Source organism: Dipodomys merriami, unplaced genomic scaffold (genome assembly GCF_024711535.1).
Source record: "Dipodomys merriami isolate MVZ:Mamm:240054 unplaced genomic scaffold, mDipMer1.0.p SCAF_19, whole genome shotgun sequence".
NCBI classification, from domain to species: Eukaryota; Metazoa; Chordata; class Mammalia; order Rodentia; family Heteromyidae; genus Dipodomys; species Dipodomys merriami.
The window spans coordinates 14,935,940-14,949,783 of record NW_027203270.1 but is presented as its reverse complement, the minus strand read 5'-3'; the positions used below and the strand labels follow the sequence as shown (position 1 = coordinate 14,949,783).

Below are 13,844 nucleotides of genomic sequence, written 5' to 3'. Positions count from 1 at the left end.
CTTGGGGATTAGACCATCAATGTGCTGTTGCCATGAAAGCAGCAGAATATGAACTGTATCCTAAAATATTATCCTCTCCCATCATAGCCTCTCTCCTGGTTACCCTTTTCAATAGCCCTAGTTAGAATTTTTCTTTAGTGGAAGGTTTCTTTACCTTTTTTCTAGCTGGGTGCCGGTGGCTCATGCCTATAATCCTAGCTACTCAGGTGGCCGAGATCTAAGGATCTTAATTCAAAGCCAGTCCAGACAGACAAATCTGGGAGACTTATCTCAAATTAACCAGCAAAAAGTAGAGGTGTGGCTCATGTCATAGAGCACAGGCTCTGAGCAAAAGTAGGTAAGCAAAAGCACTAGGCCCTGAGTTCAAGCCCCAGTACCAGCACAAAAGAAAACTAATTAATTAACCTTTTCCTTTTTTTTGTTCTCTTCCCTTTACTCATCTGCAGAAGCTCCGGGGAGACCTTGGGGACTTCTTTGTTGGCTGCATCTTCACAGCAGAACTGAGCACTCCATTTGTATCATTGGGCAGAATTCTGATTCAGGCATGTATCCATGAAGTGGCAAAAATAGGACAGAAGGGAATAGACTATTTTTCCTTTGGAGATTATGAGGTTTGGAGGAATTCCCTAATGCTAGGAATAGAATATAAAACTATTCCATGGACTTAGTTCATTATCTAAGCCAGTGGGGATGGAACCCAGGTTTTATATAGATGGTTGTATTTTTTTCCCCTAGTACCAGATCTTTTACTTCCAATCAATTGCTTCTATCAGGTGGGTGGCTTAGACCAAATTCAACATCACTACTGGAAAAACTATGACACCATATGTGTGTAGAAATCCACAATGCCTTGTAATCATTTATGTAAGTACCAGAAAACTAGGTGCCTGTCTAGGTGTCAAGGAATATGACAGCCAAGGAATGTGATTCGTACACATTTTTACCTGTCCTTTACCATTGTGACACTACCAGGATGTCCCATCCTTCTATTGACCTTGCATTCTCCTCCTCTTACAGCACAAGCAGCAGCATACCCTTCTCTTCAAGGTGAATGGAATCCTCACACTGGTTACGTTCCTTATTTGTCGGATCCTCCTTTTCCCCTTCATGTACTGGTCCTATGGCCAACAAATGGGACTAAGCCTGTTTCAAGTGCCATTCAATATCCCTTTCCACTGCAATGTGGCCAATGGCTTCCTCATGGCTCCCCAGATCTACTGGTTCTCTCTACTGTGTAAGAAGGCAGCTCGGCTCTTTGACCCTGCCCAAGCCAAAAAGAATGGTTAATTGCTCCCAGGAGGCAGGGTGCCTCCTCCTCTCAGTATTCCATGGACCAAATTGTGCCCTGGACGGCAGATGGATTTGATTTAAAAAAAAAAAATTCTTAACCTCCCTTTTCTAACCTGTCCCTCTTGCAAAAGCACTTTTTTTTCTTGGTGACAGTTATTAGACCATGCCAGACTTCCACTGGCAGCAGAGTAGTTCTTAGGCCTTATCTCAAGAGCACTGAGGTAAAAGCATGGAATGTAGAGGCTAGTGGACCAGGGTGAAGTGTGTCTCACCTAACTTTGGTGGCTACCCACCTTTCCAACACTCAGGGTACTATCCACAATACCAGGCCAGCAGAAGCAAGTGGTGACTTGGTTCTTGCAATAGTATCATCTTGTAGTGTTGGCCTGAGAAAATCATTGTGGATATATAGTTTTTGTTTACTAGATAGCCTGTTAATGGCTCCTGGCCTCATCAACGTCATCGTGTCAACAATGAACTCTCCTGTGTACTGACTTCCAGTCAGAAGATCAGAAGGCAGAGCTGGGAACTTGAAGCACTTGAATAGGTCAGGAGGCCAGCAGAGGCCAGCACCTTTACAGCTGGATAACTTGCTAAAGAAAAAGACCAAATATCAAATCTGTGAGCTTATCACAGTCACAAACACTACTCCGTTTTTAGCACAACCTCATATCCAGCTTTCCCTATTTCCGTATCATAGGATGCTTTTGCAGAACTACAGGGGCAAGTAGCTATTCACTGAGTGACCCCACGGCTAGTACTATCTTTTACAAGCAAAATGGGAATGGATTTCTGCCCTCCCAACTGTGAGATGTCTCATCCATGACACAAAGTACTTTTCCCAGAACCTCCTAAGCCAGGCCAATTCCTGTGTTGACTGCACTGCCATTTAGCCACAGAAGGCTGGAGAGCAAGAGGGCAGCTGGCTCCACCCAAAGCATGTCCCCAGGAGCAACGCCTTCCCCTATGTTTGCAAGTAGGATACTTTGGTGCCAACACTAATCATTCCTTCCCCTGTGGGAAGGCTTTGAGACACTTTTACAAGTGGTCGTAAAAAAAGCTAGAATTTTAAAAGTGCCTTAAAACTCAGTATCCATGAACTTTTAAAGGATTATACAATCATGTCTCAAATTTTGACTGTCTTTAATAGGTGCCATTTAAAAAAATATAATATGCTTTGATTTTTTACCTTTTATTGTCAATGTATCTTTGTAAGTCATCCATGTTCATTAAATTGCACTAACTTTCCATCTTGTGAAATACATCAGCACTGACTTCCTGCAACAACCATCCAAGGTTGGCTAGGAATGTGGCTTAGTGGTAGAGTGCTTGTTTAGCATATGTGAAAGCCCTAGGTTTGATTCCTCAGTACTATATAAACAGAAAAGGCCAGAAGTGGTGCTGTGGCTCAAGTAGTAGAGTACTAGCCTTGAGCAAAGGAAGCTCACCGACAGTGCCCAAGCTCTGAGTTCAAGCCCCAGGACTAGCACAAAAAAAGAACCATCCTGTGACCCAGTGTGGCTGGCTGCCCTATGCTATAGTCTGGTCTGTTTATTCGCATAGTGGCATGCTAATACCTTTAGTCTCGCTCCTGCCTTATGTTAACTCTAGGTCCCAAGAATTCATTTAAGGTGCTAAATTAAGCTGGGCACTAGTGGCTCACGCCTGTAATCCTAGCTACTCAGGAGACAGATCTGAGGATCACAGTTCAAAGCCAGCCCAGGCAGGAAAGAGACTCATCTCCAATAAACCACTTAGAAAACTGGAAGTGGAGCTCTGGCTCAAGTGGTAGAGTGCTAGCCTTGAGCTGAAGAGCTGAGGGACAGCGCCCAGGCCCAGAGTTCAAGCCCCATGACCAAAAAAAAAAAAAAAAAAAAAAAAGAACTAAATTCAAGCTCAGTGATCACAGGTCATTTTAGGTCTAGGTCTTATCATAGGTGAGTCCCAGTTAGGCATTGGGAGGGTTGAAGCCTGATCCTGAGTTACAAAGCCAATTTACTTTGGGTAGGGAGTAAACCTGAGTAGCACCCCATTTTGAATGAGGGCGTGGAAATGTATCGTACATCTTTTCCCTCCCAAAATACACCTCCCCAACCAGTTCTTAACAGTCCTGTAATAACACTCATTCTGCTTTTGCACAGCCCATTGCGATCCCACTCAGCCCCAGGCAGAATGTAATCACACCCATCCTATAAGCACACATCCATTGTTCACCACCCCTGGAGTTAGTCCTGTGTGGGCTGAGTAGTGTTAGGGTTGCCTGGCAGTCCTCCTCTCAGAACACACTCATGTTACTGGTGTTCTCTCCCCACCCAACAATTGTGTTTCTTGCTTCTATCCTCCTGTCCTACAAAGTATCCACTTCTCCAGTGTATGTCACAAGACCAATCAGCAGAACCTGGGCCCAAAGCTCTTTTTGGAGTTGTTGTCCTTTGATTCCTTGTTAGAAAAAAAAAAAAAAAAAGTTTAATACTGGAAGGACTGAAAGAACACACATCCTTTGTATATATGTATGCATGTATGTATATTTTTAAAATTTTGTTGTTGTTGGTCATGGGACTTGAACTTGGTTTGGGTGCTGTCCCTCAGCTCTTCAGCTCAAGGCTAGTGCTCTACCACTTGAGCACAGCACCACTTCTGGTTTTCTAGTGGTTTATTGGAGATAAGAATCTCACAGACTGGGGCTGGGAAGATGGCTCAGTGGTAGAGCACTTGCCTTGCATGCCTGAGGTCCTGGGTTCGATTCCTTAGCACCACATAAGCAAAAATGAAAAAAGCTGGAAGTGGCACTGTGGCTCGTGGTAGAGCGCTAGCCTTGAGCTGAAGAGCTGAAGGACAGCGCCCAGGCCCAGAGTTCGGGCCTCACGACCCACAAAAAAAAAAAAAAATCTCACAGACTTTCCTGCCTGGGCTAGCTTTGAACCGTGATCTTCAGATCTCAGCATCCTGAGTAGCTAGGATTATATGCGTAAGCCACTGTTGCCCAGCTACATCCTTTATTTTTTTTTCTCCCTGCTTTGAATAGTTCTCAGGCTCATTTGTCAAGGTCTAAGGCAGAGAATTTCATTTATGAACATGTTCTGCCCAGCTTTTTCCCCCCCTTTTGCTAGTACTGGGGTTTAAACACAAGACTTTTATACTTTTTTGCTTGGGTTGAACCATGCCTCCAGCCTAGCTTTTTGCTGGTTTCAGAAATAGTCTCATGGACTTTTCTTCCCTGGCTGGCTTCAAACCATCATCTGGATTTCAGACTTGACATTACAAGCATTAGCCAATGATGGCTCACTTCAGTTTGCTTATTTTCCATTTATTTTTGAGACAGTTCTGTGTAATACAGGCTAGCTTCAAACGTACATCCTCCTGCCTCAGCCTCCCAAATGCTAAGATTCTAGGCATGAATTATGATGCCTGGCCTGTTTTAAAGACAACTTGGTATATTTGATACCAATTTATTGCTGAGAGAGACTCAAAAGAGAAGATAAAATTCAAGAGAATTTTATTATAGTCTGTATGTTATAAATACCTAAGAAACTATTTTCTTTTACTGCTATTGCCATATACCTTCTAGCCTGTGTACAATTTCACAAAAAAGTTTGTTTCTCAACTCCAGTGTCCACAGAAGCACCACAGCGAAGCTATTTTCTGCCCCATAAAGATCAGAAGTTGCTGATCTTCTGCAACAGGGTTTGACGCCGTTCCTCAGGGCTAATGTTCTCGGCAATAGACTTTAAGAAGCGCTGCTCATTTACCTTCTGGAGCAAGGAGCTAATAGAAGGGTTAGTCTTGCTTAGGGTTTCATAGCAGGTAAGTATTTCTAAGGCCAACACGTAGAGCGGTTCACAGACCTCTTGCGGGAGCATGGCCATGATGTGCAGAACATGACAGAACATCTGGGTATAAACGAACAGGGCTTCCTGCGTCAGGTCCTGGTCTTGCCCTTGGGCCCAGGGGCCCCCCGACTGTATCAACCTAACTGAGTCCAGGAGATTGGTCAGACTGCCACAGAGGAGTTTGACCACATGGCTCCAGCCTTCCATGGGAAGCCAGTTACGACAGCTCTGGCTGCAGAGAAACTGGAAAGCTCTCAGGAAGAGGACAGAGAGCTGGAGCTCCTGGGCAAAGGGCTTCAGGTTGAGCAGTGGAACAAACTGAATGTATTCCAGGGTGTAAGGGACATGGAGGAGCTGTTTCTCTAACAGTCTCCTGGTCAGCTGATGAAGGCACTGCCATTCCTGGGGGCTGCACCAGGGCATGACTTGCACCAGGGCCACCAGAAAGCCCTTGCTGAACAATCTGACTTCCTCAGGATTGCTCACATCCACCACCAGGACTGAGAGCATCTGCTCAGAGATGCTGCTAGAAATGTAGCAGCACTCCATCCATGCAAGCAGCCCTGTCCCAGGCCCGTAGCCAGGGTGGGCCTGGGAGGTCCACTCTGCCTCAGAAAGCTTACAGATCTCAAAAAGTGTGGCTGGCACTTCACATTTGAAGTGGCCCTCAAAGAAATTCTTCAGTCTCAGGCCCACAGTCCAGTCTAGCTGCTCCAACTTCCGGTGGAGCCAGGACAGGGACTTGATCCAGGTGTCGGGGGAGAAGGTCTCTGCATTGCCTAACACGATCGCACAGAGGAGCTCCAGAATGCGGATCACTAGATCCTTTCCATCTAGAGGGAGGCTCCGCTTCTCCTGAGGGAGCTGCCAGTACTTGGTGAAGCTGTCCAGGAGCTGGCACAAACTGAAGAGGATGGGGAATGGGGAACAGGTCTGGAGCCAGTATTCCTCTAAGCCTGCATCGGCTTCAATGGTCTGGATGAAGATCTTCAGACTGAGGTCTACCACTTCGACATCCAGCATCAGGAAAGGCAGGACAAATTCCCTCAGCACCTCGTCAGGTTCCAGAAGTGCAGCGACTGGGATCCCCTGGGGCTTCACAGGACTCATCAGGCAGCTCAGGAGTTCTAAAAATTGCTTTTCTTCCTTGGGTGTAGAAAACTTTGTCCAGACGGTTTCTTTGAGGCATGACACCACGAATGTGGTGGATGAATTTGGCCCTTGCTCTTCTGTGAACCTAAGGGCAGGGAAGGCGGTGAGAATCTGAGCCAGGAACCTGTGGGTACCAAGGTTGATCACAGCCATGCTGCACATCTTCTTTACCGTGACTTCAGGGTGTAGTATTACCAGACGGGCCACAGAGGCCACAGCTTTAGCCAAGCCCTGCTCCGAGGTACTCTGTGTGAGCTGGTTAAATGTCGTATTGAGGTCTTCCTGAAAACCCTCCAAGTAATCTAGCAATCTTTCAGAGAGGCCCTTTCGTCCCCAGCAGTGCAGAACACCTGAGAGCACTTTGTTTTTGTCTGGCAGTGAGAGGTCTGTATAGCATTCTAAGATCAGGCCAATCACCTGTTTGATCTGAGACTGGGGGATGTTTCTGTCGGTCATGGTGACTTCCATTACTGTTTCCAGCAGCCTCAAAACCAAGTCTGGCTCTCGGAAGAGAGCCCTGTTACTAACAAGGCAGGCCACCCACTCATCAGAGAAGGCCCACTTCTTCTCAGAAGCAAAAATGTAACACATTTCCATATGCCGGTCCATCTTCTGCTCAATGATGGCCATGGTGATGGAGGCTGTGATGTCCTCAACGCTCTTGTTGTTCAACACCCTGCTGGTTTTCTGCAGGAAGTCTTTAACACACTCAGCCAGCTCAGAGACCACTTGCCTCTCCTCCTTGGACAAGCTGGTGGTATCCAGGTAGAGCTTCAAGTTCTGGCTGAAGGAAGTCAAACTGTCACACAACCGGTAGCTATCGTAGTTGGTGCCCTGACTGCTGTTGAGCATGACCTGTAGCTCCTCCCCCCACTCCTGCAGCAGACTGTGCATGAACTCAAACCCAACAAAAATGGTCTCGCTGGGGAGTTTGGCCAGTGAGGTCAGGCTGACATCCCGCTCTGCTTCCTTTACCTTCTCTGCCAGTGCCTGCTGATGGTATGGGTTCTGGGTGTCTGAGTTCCACACAGAGATCACTGTGGCTAGTTTGTCTAGATACATGGTTGCAGACACTTCCTGGGGATCATCGTCCATAAGGGCAAATACTGTCAGCATGTCGGCCAAGTTGGCTAGTGCACAGCACTTCATCCCAAGACACAGGATTCTCTTCTGGATTTTCTTCAGTCCATTAAGCAGCATGGCCAATAGAGGCATGGTGGGACACACGTCTGGGTCTGACTTAAATCTCTTTGGAGGATGGGAAAACTCATCTGAAGAGGGCAAGTACTTATGAGCCATTATTGTAAACTGCGATAGCAGAGGGTCTTGCTGATTGCCCTTATGTTTCATCATTTCCCACCAGACGTCTAGGAAGAAGGCCACATCCTTGGAAGAAGTGTCAACAGTCATGTGCTCCAAAAAGTGCTCTAGTTCGGTGCGGCAGATGGTGGTGGGCAGGGCCATCAGGAGTTGGATAAAGAGACCAGAAGCTTCCAGAGATTTGAGCAGCTCAAAAAGGACTGTGTGGTTGATATTTGGGATCATGTTACCCACTGAAAAGAACACATCCTCCTGCCACCGGGTTTCAGTGTCAGAAGGGCTAACGGGGTAGGGCTGAAGGATCTTGGCCCAGATGATGATCAGAGCTTTCTTCTTCCAGGCAAATGGCTGGGAATGTGCTGTTGCTGAGGAAATCTCCTTCAAGGCCTCCACAATGGGCTGCCCAACATGTTCCCAGTCAGACTTGGTCAACTGCGCCAGTGCTTTAGGGCGGAATAACTGCTCGGCCAGCAAGAAGCCCCCATGCAGAATTGTCATTTCTTCACAGATATTCAAGGGTCCTGTACAGACAGAAGTCAAATAGAAAGGTCTTCAAGATGAGCAGGGGGTGGGGGATAAGCCGATAGGTTAGTTGTCATTATCAAAGTTAGAAGAGACAGAACCATTGCAGAGAGTCATTAGGACTTGGGTGAGTAGTAAACAATGACTTCCAAGCTCTCTAGGCTGGGAACTGAGAGGATAACAGACCATTAGAAATAGGACACCAAACAGTTGAAAGGGAAGACAAGTTCATTTTGGGTTACTTGGAGCACGGAGTCAAGTAGAACATTAGATGTCTTCCAGCAATGGGAACGCACGGTTAAAACTCGGGAGGAAAGTCAGGAATGTGCCTGCCCAGAGGGGTTTACCATAACCAAGGAGGTGAATGATATCCCTCAAGAAGTATGTAAAGGAAAAGACCCAAAGTCTGCAGATGCCAGACCTGCCTGCAAATGACAAGAGTTTGGGGAGAAAGGTTTAAATGTCAAACTATAGGGACCATCCAGTATGGAGTACAGGACATGACAATTGAGCTTCTCAGTGTTGATGCAGACTAAGGAAGACACAGCCCCAAAGCCCTGCCTGCCCTTTTTTCTCATAGCCTTGCTAACAGGTTTCAAACACTTTTGTGCCTTTAGTTACAACTCACCCCATAGCTTCCTCCAGAGGATAAGCTACTCAAGGCTCTGTATCTATGGTAGGAACCAGGGAATAGATACAAGAAATACTGCACTACAGGAAAAAAGCAAAGTGTTACTTCGGTGAGCTATGAAACTAAGAAAGTTATCTTGGGAGTTTAATCAGACACAAGTTTAAATCCTAGCTCTGCCATTCAAAAGTGACACAATCACAGAGAAATTACTTCTCTAAATTTCCCTTTTCCATAAATGAGTAGAATACGTACTTTGTGGCATAACCTGAAGATTAACCAACACGCTAGTCATACCGTTGGTGTCTTCTGCTCCCTCCTTACAAGGATGGGAGGACTTGAATCTTGCTTGCTTCCCTTAGCTCATAAACATGAAAAAACATAGGTCTTGTATCAAGTGTGTCTCCTTTGGCTAAGAAATTAAAGTCAGAGCACAAACACTGCTTAATAAGTATTTCCTTACTCTCTCATTTGGAGCCTAGAGATGCTTCTCAGTCCCTCATATTCCTGAGAGCTTAATTTCCCCATCTTTCCCCCCTAACAATCCTACTTTTTAGCTATCAGAACTTTATGGAGCTGGGAAGGTGGCTCAGTGGTAGAGTGCCTGCCTTGCATGCATGAGGCCCTGGGTTCAATTCCTCAACACCACATAAACAGAAAAAGTCAGATGTGGTGCTGTGGCTCAAGTGGTAGAGTGCTAGCCTTGAGCTGAAGAGTGCAGGGACAGCGCCCAGGCCCAGAGTTCAAGCCCCATGACCAACAACAAAAAACTTTATTTACCTTCTGTGTTTTGAGAATAATGATTATCATATTGGGATATTATTAGCCTTAGTACAATTAAGGTGCTTGGTAGAGTTAACAGACTCATCAAAAAGCACTTATCAGGGGTTGGGAAGGTGGCTCAGTGGTAGAGTGCTTGCCTTGCATACCTGAGGCCTGGGTTCGATTCCTTAGTACCCCGTAAGCAAAAAGAAAAAAGCTGGAAGTGGAGCTGTGGCTCAAATGGTAGAGTGCTAGCCTTGAGCTGAAGAGCTGAGGGACAGCACCCAGGATCAGAGTTCAGGCCCCATGACTGACTGGACCTCCCCCCCCAAAAAAAAAGGATTCATCATTTTTCTGTCTTTATCATTTTTTTTTCTTTCCAATTTTCATAGGTCAGAAGAAATCAGCAGAGAAACACTGATCTCAGGAGACTAAGAAAACAACCATTTATAGCACAAAAGACCAAGGACAGGCACTTCTAGGCAATCCATTTGTGAAGCCAATCCATTTTAGCCCCTAGCAGTTGAGTGGGTTACCCAGGATCATGATGCTCTGGGAGTTAGGGGCCTTTCTTTCTGGCTCAGGCTGCTTTCCAGGAGCACAAGAATGTTCCCTCATGACTACAGATTGAATTTACTGCATTATCAGTTCAACTGAGCAGATATGTGCCTCCTCCCCAGCATATGCCTTCTAGATATGAAGTATGCACACATGCTGCTTGAAAAAGATGCAGAAGCACTGGGTGCTGGTGGCTCATGCCTACAATCCTAGCTACCCAGGAGGCTGAGATCTGAGGATCATGGTTTCAAGTCAGCCAGGGCAAGAAAGTCTGTGAGACTCTCATCTCCAATTAACCACCAAAAAGCTGGAAGTGGAGCCATGACTCAAGAGATGAATGCTAACTTTGAACAAAAAAGCTCAGAGACAGCACTCAGGCAGAATCCCAAGTCCCGGTACCTGCACAGACAAAGTTGCAGAAGCAGTAAACAGCTGGGGAAACCCCCAGTGCTTTATCACTTACGATGAGCTGGTGTCGTTGGAGCGCTTATCAAGTGCTTGCTTACTCTGGCAGGCATTGCACTGAAGGTACACCTCTAAGATCTTTTCATCTTCAAATTAATATTTTGAAGATTATGATTCCAGCTTTAGAGATAACAACAAGACCCAGACACAATGTCCTCCATGTGTCCCAACGAACAAGGTGGTAATGAGACAAACTGCCACTGAGGCAGAGCTCCCAGGTGCTGCCGTTGCGCTCCTGAGAGCTGGCTGGGGACAGGAAGCACAACACTTCACAGGCTACTCATTACTGACACGGCTCAGGGCTGTTGAGAAGACTCAACAGCCTCCCGGGTCTTACCCTGCCTTTAAAAGCACTCGGGGCAGGGCGAGGAGGCTGGGCAAAGCGCCGGCAATTTCTACCCACAACTCCTCCTCTCTTTTCCACACCTCGCCTATAAGAGCTCTGCACCAACTTGCACAGGTTCACAAAGTTATCTCCGCCGAGATGCTTCCCGCCACAACCGAGAGCTCGATGAGCCGCGCTGCGTGCGGGGCACGGTCCCGGACACAGGAGAACTCTCCCGGAGGAAGCCGGCGCAGCGCCCGGCCTCGGCGTCTCCCAGCGGAGACGCGGGAAGGGCTGGAAATGTGTTGAACAACTTGGTACACTTTGAGTGAGGGCAGCGGGCGTCCACCGAACGCGGCCTTCCTACAAGCACGTGCTCAAACCCCGTCCGCTTCCCAGGCACGCAACTGCACAACCGCCCGGGGGTTTCGCGGGGTTGGAAAGGCGCCCGAAGCGGCCCGAAGTGGGCCGCGCGGAGCCACAGGGCTGCCCGGCCACAGCTCGGCCTCCCGACCCCCGGTCTCAGTCTCCGAGGATCCCACCCCCCACCCCCAACTCCCCGAACCTCCCCCTAACCCAAACCCTTCACCCAAACCCACGCTAGCAGCGTGCGCAGCGGGAAGGCCGCGCCCAGTCTTGGAGGGCCCGTTGCTAGGCGCGATAGGGGGAAGCCCGGCACCCACCTAGGTCCATGGCGGCGACGCTGGTGGCGGCGTGGGGGCGCCCCGCCCACTCCGAGGCCGCGAGCCCCGCGCAAGCGCCACGGCACAATGGGCGGGGAGAGAGGTGGGGCCTAGGAACGTGCCTCCGGCCCCGCCCAGAATCTCCGCTCCACTGAGCAGCTTTCGGCCCGCCACTCCTCGCGCACGCGCACTCCGCACCAACGAGCTCGCGGCGCCGAGGCCGCCAGGCCCACAGCGCCCCCTCTCGGCGCCCAGCCTCCCTCCAGCGCACGGGCAGGTACCTTCGGCACCGTTCCCTTACACAGCCCGCGTCTGGGAGTCAAGGCGGCCGCTTCCTCCCTCAGCCCGGAACCCCTGGTTAACTCCGGTGCACACTTCACCCACACCGAATGCTCGTTCCCGGGCTGTCTACCACCCGGCTGGCCCGTGCCACACTCGGGGTCATCCTCTTTGCAGCGGGTCGGCGGGTCTCACGCTTTCCACCCAGCCCCCAGATGAGCACACAATCGTCCTCAACGCTCTTTATACCGCATTGCCTCCTTGGATCGCAGCGACCTTAATTTTCTAGGGTCATAGGCACCTTTGAAGCATGGATGGATAATCCTTCCCAGAAAATACAGTGGGGACAGATCCAATCCAGTGGACCTTGGTCGTTGACCATGCAACTTTAGATGGTCATCTAACTCTTCCCACAATCTCCCTTTCTTCCCAACACCCAATATCAGCCTTATGTAATTCTGTCCCTCCATCCTCCAGTTTCTAGCACCAAGCATCACCTAGAAAAGACAGAGGTACCAGCTTCGGGTACCCTAAATGTGCCAAGTGGAGTTTGAGCTGGCCTGTGCTGCGATCAAGCAGCTGAAGGGGCCCGTGAGTGACGAGGAGAAACTGCTGATATACAGCTTGTACAAACAGGCCACCCAGGGGGACTGCAACATCCCTGCCCCCCCAGCCAATGATGCGAAAGCCATGGCCAAGTGGGAGGCATGGAACATGAATAAAGGCATGTCCAAGATGGATGCCATGAGAATATACGTTGCTAAAGTGGAAGAGTTGAAGAAAAAAGACACTGGCTAGGACACTTTGGCCGACTGAAGTAGCCTGGCTTGTCTGGTAGGGAATGGGCTTCTTAGAAGAAATGTCCTGAAGGGGTAGTAGGGTTAGCTGAAGCATAAATAAAAATCACTTAAACTGCATGGAGTGGCTGTCGCTGTTGAAAAAGAGAAGCTTTGGTGACTAGAGAGTCCTGGTGAGGTATCCAAATGTACTTTTAAAAACACCTCCCAAGTGGCTAGGGTTACAGGTTTAAGCCATTGTGCCCAACTGTTCTCTCTGGATGTCATGAGGACATTATGATCCGTGTAGAATCACTATTCACAATTAAATGTGAAATGAAAAATAACATACCTTGCTCCAAAATGTAGTGGCAGTTTTGGAATTGTAGGCCTTATTGTATATGTATTTGTGTGTGTGTGCACGTGTGCGTGTGTGCGCCTGCACTAATACCGGGGCTTGAACTCAGGGTCTCAGGCTTTTGCTTGGCATTTTTGCTCAAGGCTGGAGCTCTGCCACTTGAGCCACACCTGCACTTTTGGCTTTTTGCTGGTTAATTAGAGTTGAGTTTCAAAAACTTTCTGTTCAGGCTGGCTTTAAACTGTAATCCTTAGATCTCAGCCTCTTGAACAACTAGGATTACAGGCATGAGCCACTAACACCTGGCTTTTTTCCGTGTGAGTGTGTGTGCGTGCGTGTGTGCGTGTGTGTGTGTGTGTGTGTGTGTGTGTGTGCCAGTACTGGGGCTTGAACTCAGAATCTCACACTCTCTCACTTGGCTTTTTTGCTCAAGGCTAGTGCTCTACCACTTAGTCATACTTCCACTTCAATGCCTTATCATTTTACAAATCCTTACAGAACCTGATAAGGAAATCACCATAAGCAGTACTACAAAAAGTCATATGTAACTTTTTTTAATATGTACAAATCATGCATTTATTTTATTTCATATTTCTACAACAGTACCATGGCTTTCTTATAATTTGATGTTTTACATATTTGTTACTAGTCTTATTTTGAAGTAATTATAGGTTCACTGGAAGTCACAAAGATAATACAGTGAAGTTAGGGTATCCTTCACTTAGGTTTCTCCAGTGATTATATTTATAAAATTGTATACTATCAAAAATAGGAAATGAAGGGGCTGGGAAGGTGGCTCAGTGGTAGAGCACTTGTGTTGCATGCCTGAGGCCCTGGGTTCGATTCCTCAGCCCCACATAAGCAAAAAAGAAAAAAAACGGAAGTAGTGCTGTGGC

General features: G+C 47.8%; 2 protein-coding genes across 3 annotated transcripts in view; one reads left to right on the top strand and one right to left on the bottom strand.

The window, feature by feature from the left end:
• The window catches only part of Tlcd3a (TLC domain containing 3A), a 31,406-nt gene extending 28,928 nt beyond the window's left edge, over positions 1 to 2,478 (top strand). For both annotated transcript variants that reach the window (XM_070027426.1, XM_070027425.1), the window contains exons 4-5: positions 447 to 542; positions 1,018 to 2,478. In XM_070027426.1, the coding sequence (XP_069883527.1) occupies positions 447 to 542; positions 1,018 to 1,287 (366 nt within the window). In that variant the 3' untranslated portion in view covers positions 1,288 to 2,478. The remainder of the gene's footprint in view (positions 1 to 446; positions 543 to 1,017) is intronic.
• Positions 2,479 to 4,650: 2,172 nt separating this feature from the next.
• Positions 4,651 to 11,582, bottom strand: Gemin4 (gem nuclear organelle associated protein 4). The gene is made up of 2 exons (XM_070027424.1): positions 11,536 to 11,582; positions 4,651 to 8,113 (listed from the first exon to the last, which is right to left on the bottom strand). Exons 1-2 carry the CDS (start codon positions 11,543 to 11,545, stop codon positions 4,947 to 4,949), a joined length of 3,177 nt encoding a protein of 1,058 aa, XP_069883525.1. The 5' UTR covers positions 11,546 to 11,582; the 3' UTR covers positions 4,651 to 4,946.
• Positions 11,583 to 13,844: the final 2,262 nt, after the last annotated feature.